The sequence below is a fragment of the Bos grunniens genome, chromosome 11 (genome assembly GCF_055505025.1).
Source record: "Bos grunniens cultivar Pamir isolate PY7600 chromosome 11, Bosgru_T2T1.0, whole genome shotgun sequence".
NCBI classification, from domain to species: Eukaryota; Metazoa; Chordata; class Mammalia; order Artiodactyla; family Bovidae; genus Bos; species Bos grunniens.
Window position 1 is genome coordinate 6,841,363 of NC_141175.1, and position 25,904 is coordinate 6,867,266.

Sequence of the window (25,904 nt, forward strand, 5' to 3'; positions counted from 1 at the left end):
GAAAGCCTGGCTCAGCATCAGTTTGGGCAGGATGCTAGTTGGGTTTAGGGTGGTGCTCAATTTAAAAGGAAATTCATAAAAAGAGAAGTCCAGCTGACCCAAAGGCTGAATGGATGATTTTCTTGAAGATCGGCGACAGTGTAAGGACAGCGTCCCTGCATTTTCTGCCTTGAGCAAACACGTGCTCCTGGGGGCAGCGCTAGCCAAGGGTTAGGTTAGCTGTAGTCTTCAGCAGCTTCGCTCTACTTCCGGGTCTGTACAAGCCCCTCCCGGCCCCCGAACTACTGACCTTTACCCACAGGTTGTGAATTTTATCTTCTCTGCATCGTGAAAGGTAAGCAGCTTCGCTCCTAGGCAAGAGTGTTTGGGGGAGTGATGAAGAGCTAAGAATAGGTGGGAGACCCTTCTACTGCACACCCCACTTCTGCCCAGACCACTTGGTCCCGGAGGCAAGAGCACGAAAGGGCGTGCATGCCTGGGACTGAGAACCTGCAGGCCCTGCCAGGCCCTCCTTCAGGTCGGGGACTCGGGCCTGCAGCCCTAGACTTTTCCTCGAGGCGCCGGGCGCATGCTAATACAGTGAGGAGGCACCGAAAAACTGCGAGGGGCCGGAAGGAGTTAATTTAAGTTCATCTTCCTGCAAAATGAGGTCACCAGCTTGGCACATGGTGGCTGTCTCCAGGCACATTCAGCAGCCTGCTCCATTCTTCCACCTGATGGGGGGCAGAAGCGACCCACCAGTGGCCCCCCGGCCGGACGTGAAATCGTAAAGCAATTAATCAAACCTGCTAAAAGGCCTGGCTGACAAGAGCAGGGCTGGCCACACTATCTGTCACCATTGCTCTATTTATCATGGAAATCCAGCAGGGGCCCAGGGAGGCGCAGCGTCTGTCCAAGGGCTGTCGTGGGGGGTGGGGGGTGGGGGGTGGGAGCAGGCCTGCCTGCGTGTGGCGCCCCTCACCCTGGCGCCTTTCCCAAGAAAACAGGAAGACCTCAGACTCAGCCCTTGCAGGGAGGGAGTTACAGAAAGACCCCAGCTCCTGCCCCAGTGAAATACATCCTGGCTTCCTGAGGCTGCTCCTGGAGCGGTAGGGCACAGCGTCTGTGACTGCTGCATTCTGCTGCCTCCTTCCTCTGGGGATCGCTCAGGAGGACCTTATAGAGGACAGAGGACAGAGAGGCCGTCCTGTGAGCGCCGAGGCGTCAGTGACTACAAGCAACTGTCACAGCACCGGCAGCAAGGCTCCGCCAGCTTTGGAAAAGACACTTTCCGTGAAACCTTCATTGACATGACGGTTCTCGAAAAGCACAGAAAAACCTAGATCTGACTCTCGAACTCCAAGGCGTCAGCTGGACTTAACGTCATGGCAGAAGGCCAGCTGACAGTCTGGGTCACATGTCTGAATGATCGCAGCATTTGGGCAGCTAACAATGTCCACTGAACACCTCCCAGCATGAATACGCCCTGCCAGAAAATCAGAACAAACTCACGTCACTCCTCCCACCTCTGAGAGGCTAATAACCAAGTGACAGCACAGATACAGGAGATAAAACGTTTTAAAAGAGCATAAAACACACAGCGTCCGAGAGCGGGGCCCAGAACAGACTCTGGGAGATGACCGAAGGCCGGCTCGGGGGCACTGGCCACAGCAGCCTCGGCTTTCTGGGGGTGAAGATGTCCCCGGGCCGTGTTCCGTGGGATGCCAGCACCCCTCCAACAGCTACAAGATGCCTGGTGATCACAGAAATTGGGGAAACTCTGGGAGAAAATGGTATTTTTATCTTCCATATGTTGTCAAATACATACAAAAGGAATGAACTGAGAAGCAAACAGAAAGCCCGACGCTGAACAAGTCTCCTGCCAGCTCAGGGCTCTGCTTAGAGGGTGGAGAAGCCGGGCCTACTGCTTCAGGCCCCAGACCTGCTCTCAGCAGCCTTTCTTGCCAGCTCAGATGGCCCAGAAACCGGTCTGCCCTCTCCCTTGCTTTTCACTGAAGGAAGGAGCCACATTTAGCCAGTAACAAGGGCTTCTGACCCAATGTTCTCTAAAACACCTAGAAACAACTGACAAATCAAGGTGTGTCTCCCTCCACAGGGTGTCTGTCACTTGCGGTGAACGCGCTGAAAAGATAAAGCCTTTCCCACGCGTCGTGTCAGTGCAGACCAAACACCCACATCCAGTGAGGCAAAAAGGAACGCACTCTTCGCTTGCGGAAATGATCTGAATGCTTCCTCCAAGCTCCCTGGAAGTGAGTTAATCCCCAATCAGTCCACTGACAAAACACTCAGGGGCCCCTCACCTGTGCATTTCCAGCAACCCAGGCTGCTTCAACAGGCAGCCGGTCTCCCTTGTATAACATCTGTTTCCACACAGGGATGAAGTACTCGCTGTGCCCTGGCTCATGAGAAGGCCCAGGCAAGGGGGGTGCCTTGGAAGGCCGCGGCAGCCTTGCGCCTGGCCCCTTTGGTCAAGTGTAGAAAACGGTGTGAACCTCGTGCTTCGGAGGTACTGGACGTGTGGCCTGTCTGCCTTCAGGCCAAGCTGCCAGAGGGGGAGCGCCAACCCCTCACAGCACGGCTTACCTTTGCCGATGACGAGGCCGCACTTGTCGGCCGGCACAGTGTAGGTCACCTCCTGGATGCCGCCGGGGGTCCCCACGCTCCAGTCGCCACGGCCGCGGCCTCTCCCCCTGGCCACCGCCAGGCCTCCGAAGCCGTCTCTTTCCTGGGAAGGAAGCGGAGCTCAAGTGACGTTTCTGCCGCTGCCTCCAGGATTAGTTTTCCTCTCTGGGGAGGAGGCTAAGTGACAGGATGCAATCAAAGCCACACATCAGGACCTGAGCACCTCTCCCACATTTCAGATTCTGAAGTGCTCTTTTAAAACCAGAATTAACACAAATCACAGGAACATTCACGGAGATGTGTGCAGACAAATCACGTGGTTACATAAACAGCACAAACACACCCAACTAAAACAGGCAGTCAGGTATAAATTCTGAAGTCTGAAACCCAGTGCCCTGATCCCGGGAGTTTTAATCACTGGGCCCCAGTCTACAGGCATCAGGAGCTGGTTTTCTCAGTGCTGAGCCTACCAGAAGCCTGATATTAGACGCTGAAGAGCTACGTGTGGGCTTTTGAAAGTGACACGTGAGTGGCAAGCGTGACTTCGGGCCCTCCCCCGACAAGGTTGCTATAAAGAACAATTCAGACACTGCTCTGAGAATCAGAATACCTTGCAATTCCAGGTGGCGCGAGTGGTAAAGAACCTGCCTGCCAATGCAGGAGAACCAAGAGATGCTGGTTCAGTCCCTGGGGTGGGAAGGTCCCCTGGAGGAGGAAATGGCAACCCACTCCAGTATTCTTGCCTGGAAAGCCCCATGGACAGAGAAGCCTGGCGGGCTACAGCCCATGGAGGTCACAAAGAGTCGGCTAAAGCTCGGCACCTTGCAATCCAACCAGCAAAAGGAATAAAAGGATTAAAAACAAGAGCAAACCAACCAAAACTGGTTATCTCACTCCTCAAAAGACGGAGGGGAAGCCAGGCATACCCGCCCGTGTCTGGGGCTGCAGGGGCTCTCACCGTTCACCCAGCAGATAGAAGGCCCACATCCGGCGGCCAAGAGAGGAAGACCCCCTTCTCTCCAGGGCGAAGCAGCCCTTCTGGCCTCTATCCTGTGAGGCACTCAGGAGCGGCAGCCCTGAAAACCTTTTCAATGTTGATGGCAAACCCGGTGGAGCTGAGAGCTCCTTCAGGGAAGGGGCAGCTCGACAGACCCGTGACACAGTGCAGAGTAAGGGAACCGGATGCCGTCGGCCAAGAGTGAACTGAATGTCTACCTGGAATCTAGACCAGCAGGAAGCCGAACTGACGAATGCCTCCTGCGGCACTCTGCTTTTATGAGCGACAGACGACCAGCAAACAAGGTGATTTAGGGATCTACGTGAGAACACACACACACAGCCGACTTGCTAAAAGGGGTACGCCTCGGGCTCTGGGAGACAAGGCTGTCTCCTCCTCATCTCACAGTTTCGCAGTTCCAGGATCATCAGTTCTTACCACAAAGAAGGATGTCAGAAAGGAATCCGTGACTGTTCTCTGAACCTGCCTCATCCTAAGAACTGCCTGGGGACTATGGGTGAAGCCCAAGCCACTCCTGGATATTCTGATTCAGGAATCTGGGGCGGGGCGGGTGTGGGGGGTGGTCCATAAATCTGTAACCTCAGCAGGTATACCCCCAGATGACTCGGGACCATGTGGGGTGTACCACCAGGTACAAACAACCTCCCTGGCTTGCTGCTGAGAAAACTATACCCAGAGGGGCTCAATGGCTAGGCTGCCAAAGGCCACATGAAAGACGGTAGAGCTGGGATGATGGCTTCTAACCTCTTGCTTCTTTCTTCAGCTCCTACTGCTCTGACTTTTCCTACAAACCTGGGGGACATGACATGACAGCCGACCACCAGCTATAGTAGCTCCCCAGAGCAGTGTGTAACACAGGGGGGAAGGTGTCACACGAGCCCGCTCTCATTCCAGAGAAATGTGAATATGAGCATGGACTCTGGTGCCTGAAGACAGCTTTAAAATCCTGGCAGATCACGAAGTGCCTTCTAAAGCTAAGAGTAGATTTGACTTGTCTTATAATAGGTGTGCCCAACTGTTCGAAACCTGGCCAGCTACACTGTGAATCCTCCAAGTAGCTTAAACAGTCAGGAACTTACTTTTGTGAAGACAATCTAGATTCTGCAATAATAAACAGGTAGAAGAATAATAAACTGGCAGGGAAAAAATAAAATGAAGGCAGTTAAAAGACAGACGGAGAGAAGCCACTGGCCATAATCCTGGAGGGAGGTAACTGACGAGAGTACTGGTTTTTAGAAATGGGACTTCAGAGGGGGGCGACTGCTCCAGGCTGCTTCTCCAGGGTGAGACAGGAGAACTCTGGAGAGCCAGACCCACCTGTGCTGTAAGAATAAGCTCGCTGATGACATGTGCTGCATGCTGGCATCGATCCGGGGGTCCCATCACCTGTGCAGCTCTCTCCGGACTAATACCGTCATCTGTGGAACAAGATGGGAGAGATGGGATTAGGAAAAGCCCTGCTTCAGAAGGAAACAAACATCAATCTGATTTGCAGTCAGTGTTCCTACCACCACTGAAGGGATGATAAGAACACACCTCTACATTCAGGACACATTTTAGGCAGGGAAACATGTACGGCTACGTCTTTCTGCATGGTTTCTGTCAAACCTCATTACGCAATTACAGCCATTTAAAAGGGGCATCATAGAAGTTCCCTGGTGGTCCAGTGGTTAGGGCTCCATGCTCCCAGTGCGGAGGGCCCAGGCTGGATCCCCGGTCAGGGAAATGGATCTCATATGCCGCAACTAAGACACAGCACAGCCAGATGAATAAATGTTAAAACAAAAAAGTTACAGAAACTAAACTTGAAAATAGACTTGAGATATGGCAATATTTTCCAAAGATTTTCCTCATGCGATGAGGAAAATAAAGACACTGTAGATAATTTTGCTCATAAAAGTAAATTTGTAACACTTAAAGAACTGTCCTTAAGATTTTTTTTTTTGGCCATGCCACAGGGCTTTGTGTGATCTTAGTTCCCTGACCAGGGATAGAACCTGGGACCCCCTGCACAGAGCCTTAACCACTAGACCACCAGGGAAGGCCAAGATTTTTTTTAAATGGTTTTATCTTTAATGTTATGAAATAAAAAATAAGGTGTTTGCTTTTAAATCTTTAATTGGCAAATTAAAAGCTGGAAATGCTAATGTTGAACCCCACTCCCTTAAAGAAAAAAAGAAAAAGGCCTGGACACTCCTGGGCTAGCGTGTTCTGGTACATGAAGGGTGACCCTGCCAGCAAATCCACAGAAAGAAATGAGGGCCGGAGGAGAAACTGGATTGGAAATCTGGTAACAGAACGTTGCTAACGAGAGAAAAGGTGAGAGAGAGAGCAAAGAACACACAGCGGGCTAACAAAACAAAGTCCTTGTTCTGTGAGGTGTTCTCTACTTCTTCATAATGCTGAAGATTTCGAGAATCATCAAAACCAACCTGGTTTGAACTGAATTCTCACACCGGCATCGTTCTGGATCTTTTTGATCATTTCCCCGTTTCTTCCTATTACAATCCCGACAGCAAACCTAGGCACAGACACCTGAGCACAGAGAAACAAAACCTCATCAGCATTTCCCTGCAAACCTGTCTTTTCTGCAAGTCTGGTGTAAGTGTGTATGCATACCATTTTTATTACAACATATTCCTGGAAATGATACATAAAGCATATTTTTTTTCCTCTTAGGAAAAATGTTGTGGTTGATGACTGTATTCCTGTCCATTAAATGCATCTAGCAGGTATGAGACTTGATCAAAAATAGTTACAAAAATGAAGTAAAGCAAGAATAAACCTGATAAAGAGTTTAAAAAATATTTAAGATTAAAACTTTATCTTCCAAATTCTATGAAATAAGCATAAATGCACCACACACATTGGTACATGGTCCTTCACTCTTTTGTGGTAACACACGTAACACAGTGCTTATCACCTTAACCGATGTAAACGCGGCGTTTCAATGGCACTAAACCCCATCACAGTGTCCGACGCCTATGCCCCAAGCCTTTTCATCACCCCAATAAGCAGTCAGTATCTGTGAAACCACACTGCCCTGGTAACCTCTATTCTATTTTCTGTCTCTCTGCCTAGTCTAACGCTTCATGTAGGTGGAACCATATGATATCTGACCTTCTGCATTTGGGCTGAGTTTATCAAGCATCATGTTTGCAAGATCCACTCATGCTGTAGCAACATCAAGGATATATTACAATCCCATTCCACCTCATCAGCAAAATAGGTTTAGCGGTTAGATACCATCACAACACAGGTCACCGCGAAAACCTGGACTTTGGTCTTTATCTGGGCAGTGGGGTAAGCTTTGAAGCACAACCCCAAGCCAGGGGGAAAGACCCCAGTCCCTGAAATGCACGCAGCTGGCATCCCTCACTACACCTGACACTCGTTCCATACACCCCCAGGGAAGCAAGCATACTTGTCGGGTTTTGCAGATGAGATAGGCGTTAAATAACTTGCTCAAGGTTGAATGCTAATAGAACATGACCTTCAACCTTAAGCTTGCCTACTAACCTGTAACTCAAGCATACCTCTATACTGCCTCCTCCCATTCGAGAGCTGAAATCACCGCGCACACCTCGAAAGTCAGCTTGGTCTTTCTCTCGGATGATTTCTAAGACCATTTCTCTCGCTTGCTGCATAAACACAGATAAAAGGCATTAAGGAAAACAATCCTGAAAAAAACACATGACCCCAGATGAAAGATTAAACCCTCTTACGCTAGGCTCAAAGCCTCAGAAGGTGCTCAGCTGTGGGAAAACTCACTGTGTTGTATGATTATTACTGTTACCTGGGACAGGGGCAGGCTGCTGCCGAGCAGCATGGCGTGCATATAAAATCTCAAGTGTCCACACAGACAAGGGTTCACTGTCTGCTACAGCCGCAAGTGGGTCAGCACACTTGGGCTGGGTCAGAACTCGATTACGGTCGTCCCACTATGTTCCAGTATGCCATCTCTTTCTTGTGGGGAGAGGGTGTATCTGAGAGCTCTGACTGTGGGGTAGCTTTCTCAGCAGAGAAGTTCTGGGGAGGTCAAGGGAAGAGGTCAGCCTGGGAGCCTGCAAATACCTGCCGGCTCGCAGAGCTCGAGTGTCTCCTCCCAACTGGCAAGCCCACGCCCCACACCTGACCATCTCTAAGGCACATCCAGGGTCCTCTCCCCGCGGAGGTCCCTAAGTCAGTCCATCCCACCCGGGCCAGCACCAGTCCCAGAGGAGCTGGGGCGAAGGAGCAACCACATGTAACAAGTCAAGGTCTTGTGGGAACCCAGAAAGGGTCAGAGTTCTGAAAAAATCAAATCAAACAACAAGAAAAACCAAAACAGCAATGTCCAAGGACATTTGGAGAAATCGAAATACGGACTGACTGTAAGATGATGTCATGGTACTACTATTATTTTCCTAGGCCGCTTTATAATAAAAAAGGACGCTTTATTCTTAGGAGATACATACTGCAGGATTTAGAGGTAAAATGTCATATGCGTGTGCTCAGTTGCGTCTGACTCTTGGCAACCCCATGGACTTGTAGCCTGCCAGGCTCCTCTCTCCATGGAATTTTTTAGGCAAGAATATTGGAACTGGGATGCCATCTTTCGTCTCTAGAGGATCTTCCCAACCCAGGGGTTGAACCCTCATCTCGTGCGTTGGTGGGGGGGTTCTTTACCACTGAGCCACCTGGGAAGCCCAGAAAAGTTACATGGTACCTGCCATTTACTCACAAATGGTAAAGCAAAAAAATAAAAAATACACACACACACACATAAATGGTATAAGCAGGTTGAGGGTATTCAGATGTTGATTACACCATCTTTTCAACTTTTATATTTGCAGTTTTTCATAATAAAAAATTTGGAAAATTAAAAAAAAAAACCAAACCCAAAGAACAGTTTACCCTAAATACAGCAGACAGCTTCTCCCAAATAAAAAAATAAAGTTTTAAAATTAAAAAATAAATACTAAAAACTTTCCATTATAATAATTTTCCTGCAAATTCATCAATGAAATAAGCTCTCTGCCCAGGTATCTTTTCTACAAAAGACAAAAGCCAAATGTTCCACTAGCGAAGGAAAGAGTGGAGGTTTTCTGGGAGGTGGCTTTTCTCCTGTCCAGCCAGTTCTTCCCTCCATCCAAAGAGCTCTACGACGCACAGCAGTGGAGGCCACAGGCTGGACTGGATGAGCCAAGTGCAGAAGGGTTAGATACAGTCCTTCTACATTTAAAGAGGCTGGAAACTCTGGGGGACCTGACGGGGCTGAGTGAAGGGAGGGCGTGAAGGGCCGTGTTGCTGACCGGAACCTAAGCAGAGCAGCCACCATAATCACCTCAATCCTGTTTTCAAATCATTGTTTTATATGAAGACCTTGACCAGAAAAAAGTATTATCAGATGATATCTACCAGGGACTATCATCTGAGCTCAGCTGAATGACCATGTTAAGAACTAGGGGAAACCTTTTGTCAGAGACTGGTAGCCTTGGCCAGCTCGAAGCCCCAGAGCCCCTACAGAGGAGAGCTGTTGCTGCCAGGCTGGCTCTCCAAGATGTATTGCTCTGGAGAGATTCAAAGTGCAGCAAAGGCTGGCAGAAAAATGAGCGTTCATGTCTCTCGGGGACAGACGCGCGCCCATGCCCACTCCTGCCAACAGTCACAGAGCTGGAGGGCAGAGCCCCTGGGTGACTGAGACCTGAGCCCCTGCCCGCTTTCAGCACTGGGGGCGATCCTCGGAGGCACATGGGGCGCCTGCGATGATGGCATGCACGTGCCTTCCGTGGTCCAGGCATCTTTTTAGTCACCTCCCACCTCAGCCAGCTGTCTTGTTGAAATGGGTTGAGGGAACAAATAAAAGCCACAGGGAGCCTGCACCTGAGCTGACTACAGGTCAGCACCAGAAACTGCATCGGATCAGAGTTGCCTCAGCCAACAAAACTGTCTGTGCTGTGGACAAGCTCTGTGCATGCGTTGCCCCTGCCACAGCCTCCATGGACGGGCTGGCTCTGAGCACTTGAAACACGGCCTGTGTAAATAAAGGACTCATTTTTTATTTAATATGAACGATTCCAACAGCCACATGTGTCCAGCAGCCCTGGTACAGGGCAGAATGACCCAGTTCTCTTCACCCTCAAACTTGGAGTGAGAACATAGCTTACCTTAAATCAAGGACCACCCCCCTTATGATTTCCCAAATGACAAAAACACAACAAGCATACCACCAAGTGATGCCACCACACCTGGGACCTGCCTGACCCACGGTTTCTCTCCTACCTGAACTTTAAACGGGTCTCCGGTGATGCGAAGGGGCTTGTCTGCTCCTGTGGGCAATGGGCCGTCCTGAATCATGACCATCTTCACACCGGTCCGCTCCTGTGGGGGCACATGGGTCCTCAGCAGAAAGCCTTCTGCCTCCGAGAACTGGGCTCTGAGACAGCACATAAGCCACAACTCCAACCTGCAACTTCAAAGGCCCTGAGCCCTGAAATAAGAGCTTGTTCCTAACGAAATCTGGCAGCAAAACGAACTCAAACTCACGGAAGCATCCTTCTAGTCCTCCTCTCAGTGACTGTGACTATGCTCAGCCGTGGAAATCTCTATCTGATTACGCGGTGCAGCCCTGGAACTTGCTGGGGGTGTTAAATCCTAAAGCACGCCTGGCCCCACATGTCTCAGATGAGGGAATCTGGAGCTCAGAGCAGTTCATGAAGCATTTACGCAGTAGTGGGCACCTCGCTCAGGGTCCCACATAAATAAAGATAACGGGTACTACTTCAGTTCACGACAACAGTGAGGGCAGCGCCTCCCTGCTCTTACAGACGAGGACCCTGAGCCTTAGCAAAGTACACGGCTGCATCTATGGCCTGACAGCTGATGAGCAGGAGTGCTGCCAGCTCTGGACACAGGGTCTTCATCTGAGTCTCTACAGGGCTTCACTGCCACAGTGGGTGCTGCCTGTTCAGGGGGACCCCAGGCCTTGGTGTCACAGCTGGCATCAAGCCTGGCCACAGTAAATGTTCAGAAGTGTGGAAGCCCCTGGGCAGAGGTTCGGGGGGAGCCCTGCGCCGTGATGCACAGCCAGCCCAGCTCGGGCAAGCCAGAGCCATGACCAAACCTCCCGAGCTGGGAAGACGAAGGAAGTGGAGGCCTGCTGAAGTGCTGCTTGGCCGGGGGTCACGCACCTGCAACTGCTTTATCGTCTCCCCTCCTTTGCCGATGACCAGACCCACTTTCGACGCTGGGATGGGAATCTCCTGGACCGTGCTGTTGCCGTCAACATCATTGTGAAAGCCGGGTCCGTTCCGACAGCGGTCCACGATCTGCCCCAGGAGCCGTTTGGCTTGTCTTTGGGAGGGAGAAGAACCACAAGAGAACCAGTGGTTAAGTGAACGCTCCGGGCGCCCAGGAAGGGACAAACAGCACCCGGGAAACACAAGAAGGGGTCAAGGCTGCCCTCCAGCCAACTCCAGCTGTTGCCCCCACTACCCGGGAGGGCTCTGCCATCCGCCAGGCTACTGGGCTGAAGTTGAAAGCAACACGCACCACAAGAGCAACGTCCCGCCACAGCCCCTCCACGTCTGCCCTCCGCTTGCCCTCGTGTCTCGTGTGCATGCCACACACACGCCTGTCTCCTATTCGAATGTCAGCGGCCTTGGTGGCAGAGCCTACCTTTGATCCCCCTGCGTCTCTCTGCGCCCCAGTCCAGCACAACCCTCCTCACAGAGCACACGCTCAACGGACGGTGGTTAAATAAGGGCAGAGGAGAAAGCAAGGAGAAAGACAGGATGAAAGAAAGAAAGCAAGGGTTAGTAGTCGTCATCTGAATCCTCAAACTCGGAATTTCTTCTCCATAACCAACCAGACTGCTTGGGTGACTTTTCAGCTAGGGCTAGGAGTCACTAGCTCAGTTTCAAGGGTGGGGAAGAAAAGGAGGCAGGGCCTTGGTGCAACTGCATGGCCATGTACACCTTCTTGGGGCTTTTTCGATGGTCAAAAGCCTGCATTCCCCTGGAATTTTATGCTGATGTACCTGGAGACGGGGAGAGGAAAATTGTACTGGTGAAGTAGTACAACCCAGCCTACTGAGGTCCTCTGTCGGGCCAACCTCCTTTTCTGCACCAGAATCTCCCCTGGCTGTTATTTGCAGTGTTTGTTCTTTGAATCACCACGTATGATCTATTTTGTGGTTCCTTTAATAGCTACTGAACAGGCTGGCTGGACTGTGCACTGAAGCAAAAAAAAAAAGGTTTTCTACTCAAGTTATAACCCTGCTGCCTTGACGGCTTGGGCAGAACAGGAAGCAGGAATGTTTAGAAGAGGAGGAAGAAGGCGAACAGCAGGAAATGGATGCTGCCCGCTGCAGTCCTGAGCCTCTGTGTAGAGCCAGCCGTGGGCATCTTCTCAGTTACAGCAGCCTTTTAGTATTTTGCCTGTGCACTAGATTGACCTGCGTTGGAAGAAAAACGCCTGGACTCCAGCAAAAGCGTCCTGCCTGCCCTCTAATGCACACCTGCCAGTGGTGTTTATTCTGGTTCACTGCTTGCGATGTTACAGCAGAACAAGAGAATTTAAACTCATCTAGACTCCCTGAGAAAGGGAAACAATAAAACAGCCCTACCTACTGAGCCAGACATAATCTCGGCACCCCTGTCCCCCGACGTGACGCTGCTTGGTAGATGGAAAGAGGAGACGGAGCAGACTTGGGGTGAGCACCTCCCCCTTCCCAGGAGGTTCTGGGACTTAGGAGGCTCGCATGTGGTACAGGCCTCTGGGCATGCATGTACGAGAGTGAGGCTTGTCCCAAGGCTGCTCTAAGGGTCCCAAGAGGCAAAACACCCTCTGGTTGGTCCACAGGGCCCTCTGAGTGGGGCAATGGCCAGCAACAGAGTAGACTCATTGGGTTCACAGATATCAGAAGGGCGATGGGACCAGCCCCAGGCAAGAGACGTGATGCCAGGATTCTCAACGCTTCCCAAAGTGAGAGAGGCTTAACTGATCCAAACCTGCTCAGGTAAAGGAGGTTATTAACAAGGAAGAAGTGAGTTAATGAGAGCATTCAGGCAGGGTGAACGGACACTCTGGAGGACCTGCTTTAGGAAGTAGGTGTTATGACAGATGTGAGAAATTCTGTAGGGTTTGAAAAAAAATCGGTGATACCTTATGTGTTTAAAATAACAGAACAACTCCCCTGGCGTGGCAGCCTCCCAGATCCTTCTCTGAGGAAGCATCTGTGTTTCGCAGCCAGACTGCAGTACAGATCGACAGTATTCAGTAACAATTCTGCCCTTCCATTTCTCCCCGGCTGGGGACGGAGGAAGAAGAGTGAAAAGGAGAAAGTAAATAAAATAAACTTACTCAATACTTTCTGGGGTTCCGGTAAGTACACAGGGCCTCTCTGGAATCCCAGAACTCTCTACAAGAAGAATCAAGAAGACGAGGTGTGTTGGTGGGCATCAGGCAACCGTGCGCCTTTGCCTCTGTGCAGAGACTGTCTCTCGGGCTGGTTCCTACACCAGCCCCACAGAAGCCCCGGCTCCCAGAAAAACAGTCTGCTCCCGCTTGCGGAGAGAATATGAAGCTAGGAGCTCCAGCCTGGATTCTCCAAATAAAAACAAGTCCTGCAGGGGGCAGTGGGAAGGACACAGCCGTGGGCTCTGCGTTGGTCCTAATTACCAGCCTCAGCTTCGTACCTGCCCCATGAGTGTGCTAGTAAGTGCCAGAGTCACTGAACCCACTGCTCCTCAGTTTGTCCACCTGCAGGGAAGTTTAAAGGGTACCTGCCGGCAGCTCTGAGGCACACTCGTGTGGGGTTTAATGGTATGCATATCAGAGTTATTACCAGTAATCGTACAAATATTGCAAGGGAACAGTGACATCCAAGCGGAATTGGTGCTGGGCCATTTGATGAGGGGGAAAAAAACCTTACTTTGCAACACCACACAGGACCCTTATTCTGTTCCTAAAATAAAAACTGCCTCAGGAGAGGGGTTCGAGGGGGAGGGGACATGTGTACATCTATGGCTGATTCATGGTGATGGATGGCAGAAACCAACACAACATTGTAAAGCAGTTATCCTCCAATTAAAAATAAACAGACAACAACAACAAAAACTTGCCTCTGAAAATTCATATTCAAAAAACGAAAGACAAATGGTTAACAGCAGCAACTGCCTTCGAGACACGGTAGAAGTATCTTTTAAAATAACAAACATGTCTGTCGTCAAATGTCCTCTAAATCCTGTCCTCTGCTGTGGAAAGTGGTCGAACTCAGATGATGAAATTATAAATCAAAGTAACAACTCTTCTTCCTGTTTGTGTCTCTCCATCTCACGTGGGGAAGGTCCTGAGCTGAGCTTCACACGTGCTCACAGAGCCAGAGCCTCTGGCCGGCCCCTTTCCAAGAAGGGCAGGGACCATCGACTCCAGGGCAGTGGTGAGCAGACCCCCGCAGTGAGCCCAGAGCCACAGCAGCACTCCCCCAGGCCCCACTCTGCCTGGCATCACATTCTGGTGCAGAAAACAGAGGTCCGGGACCAGCAGGTGCTCGGGAGGGACCACACTGGGCCCAGAGCCGCAGAGGGTCTGTCTCCCCAGACGCCAGATGGGCGGCTTTGCCGGGACCTGCTTCTGCTCTGGTTTTTCTGGTTCTCACCTGGGAGGCCAGCTCCACTGCAGGGAAAACAGCCATCGCGTATACTTACCAAGCCCCTATAGACTCCTAAGCAACAGGCAGAGTACTACATCTGACTTTATAATGAAGTCTGGTTTTTACCACACTGAGATCTATGAAAAAAGCAGCCCTTACCTGACGCAATCTGAATTTTGCAACCAGATTCTGCTTGAATCCGCGAGATCTGCTCACCTCCCCGGCCGATAACTGAAACAAATGAAACCGGGTGAGGATGCGCCCCTTACTCCACAGTTAACCCTGCACGGATGACTTCATTAACTCAACAAACATTTATACTCGGCTCGCGGCACAGCAAACCAGCGAGCCACAGGACTTGTGCGTGAAACACAGCAGACAAGACAGGTACCCCAGCTGACGTCAGCGGGGAGCCCACGGCCCAGCACCCCGCGTGGAGCCCGCTTCGGGGCTCCGGAGAACGCAGTGTGCAAAGCACTGTACTACACGTGACAGACACGCGAAGGGGATTACAGGGAACACGAGGGACAGGAATCAGGGAAAGAGGAAATGACGTGGGTACTTACTAAATCCAACCATTTTATCAGGCACTTTGAATTCTTCTGTTATTACTGCCCTAAAAACAACAGAGAACATTTTGGAAAAATACATAGAATAAAGAATTCTGCAATCATTTTCGGCTCCCCAAACTTCCCATATTGGCAATCTTAAGAGGATAGAGGCGTCAAATAAATCATGCCAACATGGCCAACAAGTCTACAACCATCTGCAAAGGCGGTCCCCCTAAAGACCCTTTTGATCAATCACTTCTTGCAAAGACCCAAGCCTCCCCTTTCCCTATGTCAGAGCAAAAAACCTCTTTCATGAAACCATCAGCTCCACTAACAACTGACTTTTCTTTCTACAGTTACCCTCAGCAATGCTGAACACCTGAAGGTCCTCTGAGGCGTGGGGTGTGCTTAGCCTTCGATTCTGGTCTCCCAGATGAAGAGAGACAGCTACTTGTCAACAGTCCTTGTTTCCCCATCTTTTTACTGCTTTCTGGCCACCCTCTAATTTATCTGCCTCTTGGGATGAGACGTCCCAAATGGAACCAGTGTCCTGCTGAGGCCTAACTGGTGCTGACCAGTACAGAATGATTACCTTGCTTATTTCGCAAGGGACTTCTGTTAAATGCTACCCCATCCATTATGTGCCTTTAAAAAAAAAAAACAACAACCGCCGCACTGGTTCTTTCAAACAACTCTTCGAATTTTGCCATATAGTGTGTTGTGGACAATATCCAATTTGCCCAACACCCCAGAAAGCAATTAAATCTAAACATTTACCTTAGGAGGAAAACTAAATGCAAGTAGTTTAAAAGAAAAAAAAAAAGCCAGCACTTTCAAACCTCCCTCACACAGCTGGATCTTTACCCATCACGTAAAGCACGGGATCCAGCGCGTGTGCTCAGGGAAAGCGCAGCACTTAGAGACGCAGCGGCATGAACAGCGCCGCCGCTGCAGCCCACCGGCTTCTCGTGCCTTCATCCTCATGCTACACATGCACGAGGGTTCTCTACATCTCTGGGGACACGTGAATCCTGGCTTCCTCAGCAGTAAGACTGTAAATGCCAATGCCAGGCCTCAGCTGGCCTGAAGGGTCTACTGGACGAGAGACCCAGGGCCCTGCTGGGACGTCCCCTGGTGGTGGTGAAGGGTAACCATGCTCCCGGACGCGAAGCCACCAGGCCGCTGCCTGCGCATGCAGCACAGAGCTGTCTACTCTTGGGAGACAGTCCTGGGGAACGTCCTAGAAGGTGTTCAGCACCAGCCCCACTCAAAAACTCAGGCAGCTCCTCGGCTCGCAGAACAATTTTAGCAGACTCTCTCTGAGGGAAAAATGTAGTTAAGATGAGCTGCCCTGGGCTTTCGGGAAGACAAGGCCTTATTACAAACCCAACGCTGAAACTGCTCTAAGGTACAAAGTAAAGTAAAGCTTTGCAAAGTAAAATCCTGACGAACTATGGCTTTATAGGAAAGTTGTGATCCTAACACAACCTCAGTTACATGACTGTATTTCAATTCATTAAAAAAAAAACAAACAAACAAGCAAACGAAGCAAATAAACAACAAAAAAGTCACTGGGATATGCCTGGTGATGTCTAGAAACTCCCAAACATGCAGAGAATAAAGAGGCTCTTAACTGTATCACTAGGGCTGAAGGTTAAGGATAATATGCTACAGTAACAACATGCAGCATACAATTTCACCCCTTAGGGAAGGGAAGCCCTCCCCTGTGGTTTTCCTGTATATTTTGTTCTTTTAGAAGGGTAACATTGTGACCACAAATATCCTGTCTTACAGATTGGCCTTTTTAAAGCCCAGAGGTCTCTGTATCTCTCTAAATCCTCAACGTTGATGGGAAAGTGGTGGGGGGAAACTGAGGAAGGGAAATCAACGGGGCACCCATCCAAGGTTCTGGGGTGAGGCTTCTGACTAGTGCGGGGGTGGGGGGGCACCCAGGCTCCCACATCCTGGGCCCTGACTCCCGGAGCAACATGAGCTTCATCTTGGGAAAGCCTAGTCAAGTCACACTTCTTTAGCATGGCTTTTTTCAAGCAAAGAGGTGAATGATTCACAGAACACGGGGAAAACCATCAAATCAGGAGGACAATTTTCACATTCTCTACTTTTAAATTCAACATATGTGGGCAGAAAGAACAGCTCCAACATCCCAGAAGTCTTTTAAGTTCAGTTTTACAATAATGGTTGATTTTTAATACCAAGTATCAGTTTATCCCTTCAGCTTACACTGTCTTGGAAAGGGCTACAAAAAAAGTTGAGTCTTAAAAAGAAATCTAGCCCATGGTTTTTCACACTCTCAACCTCTGACTTTCTAACACTCTAGTACAGATGGTGGATCAATAAACAATTAGAAATGATCAATAAATAATAAAACATAACCCACTGCTTACCTTTGATGTACCAAGGCCCCTAACTGGTTACCTACTGTGGCAAAGAGAAAGAGAAAAGAAAAATCAAAGCATTAGCACGGATAAACTAACTTCATCCTTACACGACTTCTTACCATTTCAGAGGGGGAAAAAAAAGAACGGCAGAAAGAAAGCAAACAGTAATTTAGGCTCAGTGGCTGAAATGAATGCATTACATGATATGAAACAGGAGGGGATGTCGTGATCAACAGTCTCTAACCCAGTGTCCAGCTGAACGCAGGATAAGAAATTGATCTGTGTGTCCACATGCTGAGCAGCCTGGGAGAAAATCCTGCTTGCTAAATCCCTCTCACCTCCTACCTCCCTCCCGCTTGGGATCCAAACTCAATGTAAAGATGGCCAGGTCCCTTCCTTCCCTTTTTAAAACAAATGAGAAGATTTAACCTCCTAGTTCAGAAGCATTGTTAAGGACTGCTCCGTGGCAGCTGCAGTCGCTAAGAACGTGCACATACGTTCCTGCTGGCCACGCCATGGGGCATCACCCCCGACGCTGCCTACCCTCCCAAGAGCATAAGCATCTCAAGGAGAGGAATGAGGAGCTGGCCTCCTCCCTTCTCGGGCCTCTTCGGTGAGCCACCCTCGCAGTCTGGACGCCACGGACGCTAGGAGTCAGCAACTGTCTTTCAAGCCCATTTCACAGAGACGACAATGCCCAACAGGCTCTAATTATGAAAACCAAGTCTGCAGTTACACTCCTGCAACGCCACTTCAGCTATGCTTTTTGTTCATTTCTCCTCTTTCAGCTACTGATGAGTGTCTCCACCAGCCATCAGCAAAAAATGAATCTGCGGTATTTCTCTTTGGAAAATGCAGCCCAGGAAACACAGTCAACAGACAATGAAAAAGTATAAATCCCAAGTGCATCACAAGGAACTGAATGAATCTTACAAAATGCTAACAAGAGCATTCAAAATTATGTCTCCCGGCAAAGTTTTAAGAAGGACAGATACACGCTAAGTGGGGAAGAATCAATCACATCAGCCTCAGAACAAAGAGGGACACGTCTGACATCTGAAATCTAGGGCTCCAACAGCTCTTCTTTCTGCTTGAACTTAACTCTGTCATTCTCGGACCGCAGAGGAGCTGGTCATAAAACAATCAAGGAAAAGAAACCAGATCATGATGTTTTAAAAGGAGAGGAGAAAGCCTGGAGAAACACACAGCAAAAAAGTACACAAAGCTACTGAGTCAATACCATATTTCTCCTTGATCAATGGCACAATAATGGTCTACAGCCAAAACACTGACCTTATATACTATTACCCTCCTTATCTCAGAGATAACAGCATTGTTTTTTATCGACTCTTAAACATTTTCTTTTTGTGCTTCCAGTCTGAATATGACAAATGCCCTCACTCCGCACAGGCCGCGTCCACGAGTCCCATTCCGTGTGAAAAGCGGACAAGCACCAGCTCGAGAGGAGTCCTCGTCACCCACTCAGGCCCTGGACGCTGTGAGAGAGGATCACCCACAGCAAAGGCAGCAGGCGGGAAGACAACACACAGGAGGAGAAGGTCCAAGACACAGTGCCGCTGAGTCTGGTCACCTGTTCCTATTTAAGGGTCATGCTCAGCATCCCTGCTCACGGTCGGAACTCCTTCTCTTAGGGGTAAAGTAACCAGTGAGGACAAAGAAACTGAAATGTCTTGAAATGATGCAAACACTGAAGAATGGGGACTAGTCCCTGCTTGGGGGCACGTGGCCGGACCTTGGCTCAGGGTCTGCCGCGCTATCTGGTGAGAGATGTCACAAGGCTGATGGTCTCCCGACACTTCAGCTAGAAAAGCGGCAGCACAGTGAGGGTGACACTGCCACAGAGGACTTCATGAGATTCACGAGGACGTTCGGAGGGCTCCTGGTCAAAAGCTATTTGAAATTTTGTTCTCATCAAAAAAAGGAAATTCCTTTTTGTTGGCAAAGTATGTGTCACGGATGTCACGCACACCGTATCATTTCTGACAGCAAACTGCTCTGGCGACAAGTGGAGGTGCTTAGAGAGATGGAAAATACGAGGGCACACACTGTCATCCCACCAACAGACGGGCTGCTGGGAGCCCCCCACTGAAGAGTGAAATCAAATTCACATCCACACCCAACCCTTTAAGTTGCTGAATTCTTATTTAACAGCATGGATCATCTCTCTCCTCCACGCAAATGCCAGAGCTCAAGGAGGAAAAAGTGTGATTTAAAGTTTCACTCCCTTCTGAAACATTCCCATTTGGTGCCTAAAAATAAAAGCCAGCAGTTAGATAAGGGACACTGGCCACACTCATATGGCAAACAAACGGGGGGGCTTTTCTTCATCTTCAGGATGAACAGGGTCAGACGAGGGAGGCATATGGGGACGTCGAACAAGCTCGATTTAACAATTATAGTCATTTTACTGTAAAAAAAGGAAAAATGCTGAATAAAATCAGTCCTACTTCCTCTTAATGGCACATGCTGGTCAACCACGGTTCACCTGGCCTCCAGACTTCCTGGCACATGTGTGCAGGCACACACACAGGTGCGGCTCTCACTTATCCTGCATGCTGTACAGTGGGAGGCCATCTGGGCAATGCAAAGATAAGCTTCCCAGAGAAGCATCCATGAGAAAAAACAATACGAGAACTCCTTTCTGGAGAGTCGTCCGCCGCCAATTTCAGTCATGATCTTTGAAAAAAATAAGGCACTGGACACATTTTTTTCACCTTAGAGAGGAGGAAAAAGTCTCCATTCACCCCCCACCCCCGACCCGCTCCATAAAAATGCTAACAAAATACCACTGGGGAATGCACCCGGCTTTATAGTACACACAATCTTAATGGTTAGATCCCCAAGCCCCACCTCAAAATAGCCCTAGGGGCCCAGTGCCCGGCATCGCTTGTAACACCGAAAACACGCACGCAGAGCAGCGGACCCGGGGCAGGTGAGAGGGCAGGTCAGGGAGGACATGCCCACAGTGCTGCAGTGACTGGCAAGATAAATCAACCAAACCTTCCTCTTCAGCCTCAGAATGCAATCCTGCGCCCGGGCTTGGATTCCCGACTCCGCGACTCTGACCAGTGTCAGCCACACCAGCAGTTAGCTGCGGCCACTTCTGCAGTTTTCAAAGCAGCTTTAAAAAGCTCTTCTCCCAAGGACAACACAAAGGCTTCCTGTGTTCTAATGCAGCAGCTCATGCCCCAGGGCCCACAACACACTGACAGGCTAAATTCAGCTGAGAGTCCCTAGGCAAGTAACCTGCTACTAATTTGGCAAATTATTATTTTTTTTAAAAGTGAGTGTAAATCCAGTTTATCTCAATAATATCACTCTCAGCTGCAGCTGAATATGCCCCGTGATGGGAAAGGCCCAGCACTAGTCTCCGAGGGTGCTTCTCTAGGTGCCTCACGGATACAAGCCCATTCAGTCCTACAAGTGCCCTGGGAGGCAGAGGCTGTTACCACCAGTTTCATCTGACTGATGGAGGTGCCTCAGCAAAGGGCACAGGTGAGTGAATGCCTATGCCCAGGTGACCCCTGTACCACCTTTCGGGTATTGGGTGCCACACTGGGTCCTGGGCACAAAATGGTGAGCAAGGTCATATTTGCCTTCAAGAAGTTTAGAGTTCCACCTTCCCTGGTGGTTCAGCAGTTAAGAATCTGCCTGCTAATGCGGCTGACATAGGTTTGATCCCTGATCCAGGAAGATTTCATGTGCCTTGGGGCAACTAAGCCTGTGTGCCAGGACTACTGAGCCCAAGCTCTAGAGCCCGCGAGCCACAAGAAACGCCACCACAACGGGACGCGCGGGCACGGCCACTGGAGACGAGCCCCTGCTCTCTGCAGCCAGACAGCCCGAGCACAACAACGAAGGCCCACACAGCCACAAACACACCAGCTGAGAGTCTGGTGAGGACAGCAGACGGCGCACGACGAGCGGCCGCTACCCTCGTCTCCAGGGCACAGAGGTGTGAGGCGTGCGCCTGCGCCCCTCCCCAGAGCCAGTGCCCCGCCAGGGCTCTCTGGAGAAAAATTAAGAGGAAAAATAAGTGTGCGATGCTTATTTACAGCACTATGGCTTATTTCCATTTCATCCAGTAGTAATGAAACCAGTTTAGGGGGGCACAACCAACTTTATTAAAAAATGAAATAGAAAACAGAAGGGACCATATATGTATACATATTTGGGATATGTATTTAATAAACTTTTTTATTAACACAGTTACACACATGTTTTAGTAAGTGTGCAATGACTAGTTCTGATGGAAACATGGAATCCACGTCCCTTGCACTGGCAGGTGGATTCTTAAACACTGGACCGCCAGGGAAGGCCCACAGACTCACCCCTTTTGAGGTGTTTGAGGACTTTGCCTCTCCTGGTGATGAGCCACCACAAAGTAAAGAAGGGTGCTGTTAGAAAGGGTGTGGAAAGGGGAAGGTCCCACGTGGAGTCCCCAGCAGACACGATTCTCAGAGACCCATCCGTTTAAGGGCAGAGGGTGCACAGAGGTGCAAGAGCTGGAGGAGGATCCGTGAGCCTGTCCACCCCGGGCAGACGTCACACACCTCGGCCTGAAGACTACTACTTAACACCCGATTTCTTCCCCTGCGACTCTTAGGAACCAAGTTTTAGTCTCCGCTCTTCACACCTGCAGCATCCACTATGACCCCCCTGACGTGGGGAAAATAGCAGCAGCTCCGAGGTACATGTTCCTGTCTGTGCAAAGTAGACGGCTCCACCCTGAGGAGCAGGGGCAGGGGTCTACACACACCAGCCAGGCGGCTGCAAGAACCAGCCCTCACCACTCCCAAGCACAGGCACCTCTCAGCCCTCTTCTCTCTCTGAAAAGCCTGGGACCTCAAACAATCTTTCCTCCTCACTGTTTTTTCCTCCTTCTCCTTGCCTTATGCCACCAGTGCTGAAATGAAACTTGGAAAGGACCACACACACACGCCCCCCTTCCAATCTTCCTGTAAATGATTCATTTGGCAGCGCACCTAAAAACTCTCCTTCCTTCATACCACACGAGGAACAGAAATGGTGGTGAATCTAAAATGGTCTTACAAAAGTACCAGAGGTTTACCTACCAAAGGCATATTTTCAAAATCTCTAGTGTGACACCCCCCCAGCCCCGCCCCTTGCAATGGCGGGAACAGCTCTTTACTTACCCCAGGTTCTAATTCTGGTGCCACTCTTCACAGAAGAGACAGGGACAGTGTGGTCTTTTTGATTCAACTAAAAAGCTCACAGGGACGTGAGGACCTAAATCTCTCCCAGGGTAAAAACCTGGGTAAGATGCTCTCGTTGCCCCTGGAAACACGGAGGAGACAGTGGGAGGGGTGTCTCGTCCATCTGTCAACAGCTCCACAGAAATGCCAGCAATCACCTGCTTTCTCTGGCAGTCAGGAGTCGGATAGGGGAATCTGAGACAGGGAGGTTTAAGGAAACTAGGGAGGGGGATCCCCCGCACCCCTTCCTAACTGAGGATTAAGCAAGTGTTGGAGTTAATTATTCGACAAGGCTGGCCGGAGGAGGGCCGGCTTCCCGTTCTTGTAAACAACCAGTTAGGGGACACGGTCCCGCTCACTTGTTTAGGAGCGGTCCAAGTGCTTCCGAGTGCCAGTGGCAGAGCTCAGTGAGTGGGGCAGAGACCCTATGGCCTACAAACCTGAGAAAAAGTTTGCCAACTTCTGATGTAGATTAAACTGAAATCTGCACTTCTAAATCACTTACCTAGTTCTCTTCTCTTAAATTTGGAGCTTACTCTTCACAAAATTTCCTACATGCTCATCACAGGATGCGCAGAGGGAGAACTTGGACATGGAGCGTTTACTCACTGCAGGAGCGAGCCAGGGAAATCAAGAAACCATCTCTCTGACCATGGCAAGCGGAATCTGGAAGGAGCAGGAGGCGACAGTCTCTGCCTCCTAAAGAATGCATACAGGACGAGCCCCAGGAAGAGGCCAGGCGACCTGCTGTCAAAGTTGAGGGCAAAGGTGAGGGCGGAGCGCTGTCTCTGACCCCCTCCCGAGGCAGGCGTGTGAGAATGGGGCGGGGTGACCAGGAGGGCTGGGGGAACCAAAGAGGTGAGGCGGCGCCGGAGTGGGACACTGGACAGAATCATAGAAGAGGAGGAAGACAGGACTCTAGGAGGAAGCCACGGCTGCTCCAAGACTGAGGAGTCAGCTAGGCAAAGAGAAGACCTGTGAGGAGGCGGCCAGAGCACAGAACGGGGGAGCCAGCCTAGAGGGCAGGAGGTGGTGGTCACGTTTGGGAGGGCTGGGCCCCCAGTTACCAGAAGCGGCCACGACTCTTAGACCAGAGATGGAACTGGTTGTGTGAGTCCAATGGAAGCCTGAAGAAGGTACTAGATGGGAACGCTGTCACATGGAGACCTGCGGGGCCCTTCCCGAATCGGTAGGCACACCTCAAAGACCGTGAGAAAGCGTGGGTGCCACGACAGAAGATGTTCAGAGTTTAAAGGACCTGACCTGAAGCTGGAGGACAGCAGAGTGCTGCGCTTCCCAGGCCACGGACCGAGGCCAGCCCTGGAAGCTGGGCATGAAGCTCTTGGGTTCCAAGTGGCTCCTAAACCGGCAGTCTGACGGACACCTCCAAACTGCCTTGGAACACAAGGACTCCAGATTGCTTTCCGCATCAGGAACAAATCTTTCTTTCTGTTTCACTGCCTAGCACTGTTGAAAATCTTCCCGTTCATACATGAGCTTGCATATCCCAGAGTCCCGAATTAGCCCTAAGCTAAAGTTCTTTCTGGTTGACTTATCAGTTGCAGTACTTTTAAACAGACCCAAGTAACACCTCCAAAAAACCTCTAGGGGACTGCACTTTAACCTCCTAAAGGTCAAAGAACCCGGCTCCACAGGAAAGTTAGCAAGTTCACACTGCTGAAGCGATCTGCTGAACTTCTGTCAAAAAATTTCCGAGCCAAACCAAACAAACAAAAAAACTGCAAAGTCCCGGGAAATCTTTATGGCTAAGAAAAAAGTGCCAGGATTCCTGCCTGTTGGTCGTCTCTGCTTTTCTAAGCTTTTACCTCACAAATAGTGAGACTGTGATCCTTAGAACGCTGTCTGATAAACATGAGCATCTCTTTCCATGATGGGCTCTATTTATCCACATATTTATTCACGAGGACAGAACTGGCCCAGTGACCTCAGCCCTGTCAGGGGAGAACTGACAACAGCCTGGGGCAGGACCCAGATGCAAGCTCTCCCTCAGCGCCTCAGAGCAGAGCAGATCAGTCGCCCAGTCGTGCCCGACTCTTTGCGACCCCATCAATCGCAGCACGCCAGGCCTCCCTGTCCATCACCAACTCCCGGAGTTCACCCAGACTCACGTCCATCGAGTCAGTGATGCCATCCAGCCATCTCATCCTCTGTCGTCCCCTTCGCCTCCTGCCCCCAATCCCTCCCAGCATCAGAGTCTTTTCCAATGCGTCAGCTCTTCGCATGAGGCGTGAGGAGTTTCAGCCTCAGCATCATTCCTTCCAAAGAAATCCCAGGGCTGATCTCCTTCAGAATGGACTGCTTGGATCTCCTTGCAGTCCAAGAGACTCTCAAGAGTCTTCTCCAACACCCCAGTTCAGAAGCATCAATTCTTCGGCGCTCAGCCTTCTTCACAGTCCAACTTTCACATCCATGCATGACCACAGGAAAAACCATAGCCTTGACTAGACGAACCTTTGTTGGCAAAGGAATGTCTCTGCTTTTGAATATGCTATCTAGGTTGGTCATAACTTTCATTCCAAGGAGTAAGCATCTTTTAATTTCATGGCTGCGGTCACCATCTGCAGTGATTTTGGAACCCAGAAAAATAAAGTCTGACACTGTTTCCACTGTTTCCCCATCTATTTCCCATGAAGTGATGGGACCGGATGCCATGATCTTCGTTTTCTGAATGTTGAGCTTTAAGCCAACTTTTTCACTCTTCGCTTTCACTTTCATCAAGAGGCTTTTGAGTTCCTCTTCACTTTCTGCCATAAGGGTGGTGTCATCTGCATATCTGAGGTGATTGATATTTCTCCTGGCAATCTTGATTCTGGCTTGTGTTTCTTCCAGTCCAGCGTTTCTCATGATGTACTCCGCATATAAGTTAAATAAACAGGGTGACAATATACAGCCTTGACGTACCTTTTTCCTATTTGGAACCAGTCTGTTGTTCCATGTCCAGTTCTAACTGTTGCTTCCTGACCTGCATACAAATTTCTCAAGAGGTAGATCAGGTGGTCTGGTATTTCCATCTCTTGCAGAATTTTCCACAGTTTATTGTAATCCACACAGTCAAAGGCTTTGGCATAGTCAATAAAGCAGAAATAGATGTTTTTCTGGAACTCTCTTGCTTTTTCCATGATCCAACAGATGTTGGCAATTTGATCTCTGGTTCCTCTGCCTTTTCTAAAACCAGCTTGAACATCAGGAAGTTCACGGTTCACATATTGCTGAAGCCTGGCTTGGAGAATTTTGAGCATTACTTTACTAGCGTGTGAGATGAGTCCAATTGTGTGGTAGTTTGAGCATTCTTTGGTATTGCTTTTCTTTGGGACTGGAATGAAAACTGACCTTTTCCAGTCCTGTGGCCACTGCTGAGTTTTCCATATTTGCTGGCATATTGAGTGCAGTACTTTCACAGAATCATCTTTCAGGATTTGG

The 25,904-nt window shown here is 49.9% G+C and overlaps 1 protein-coding gene across 7 annotated transcripts in view; it reads right to left on the minus strand.

Moving 5' to 3' along the window:
• Nucleotides 1–25,904, minus strand: part of FUBP3 (far upstream element binding protein 3) — a 49,672-nt gene that overhangs the window by 9,053 nt on the left and 14,715 nt on the right. For 4 of the 7 annotated variants that reach the window (XR_015135727.1, XR_015135729.1, XM_086323466.1 and 1 more), the window contains 10 exons: nucleotides 17,233–17,266; nucleotides 14,843–14,892; nucleotides 14,436–14,507; nucleotides 12,986–13,043; nucleotides 10,813–10,975; nucleotides 9,905–10,003; nucleotides 7,177–7,281; nucleotides 6,073–6,175; nucleotides 4,958–5,058; nucleotides 2,584–2,725 (listed from right to left, as the gene is read on the minus strand). Coding sequence is in view for 4 of the 7 variants with exons in the window: in XM_086323466.1 (XP_086179592.1) it covers nucleotides 2,584–2,725; nucleotides 4,958–5,058; nucleotides 6,073–6,175; nucleotides 7,177–7,281; nucleotides 9,905–10,003; nucleotides 10,813–10,975; nucleotides 12,986–13,043; nucleotides 14,436–14,507; nucleotides 14,843–14,892; nucleotides 17,233–17,266 (927 nt within the window). In the remaining 3 variants the exon portion in view is untranslated. Of the gene's footprint in view, nucleotides 1–2,583; nucleotides 2,726–4,957; nucleotides 5,059–6,072; nucleotides 6,176–7,176; nucleotides 7,282–9,904; nucleotides 10,004–10,812; nucleotides 10,976–11,299; nucleotides 13,044–14,435; nucleotides 14,508–14,842; nucleotides 14,893–17,232; nucleotides 17,267–25,904 lie in introns of those variants that run through there. The other 3 variants (XR_015135728.1, XM_086323467.1, XM_086323469.1) reach the window with 2 other exon arrangements.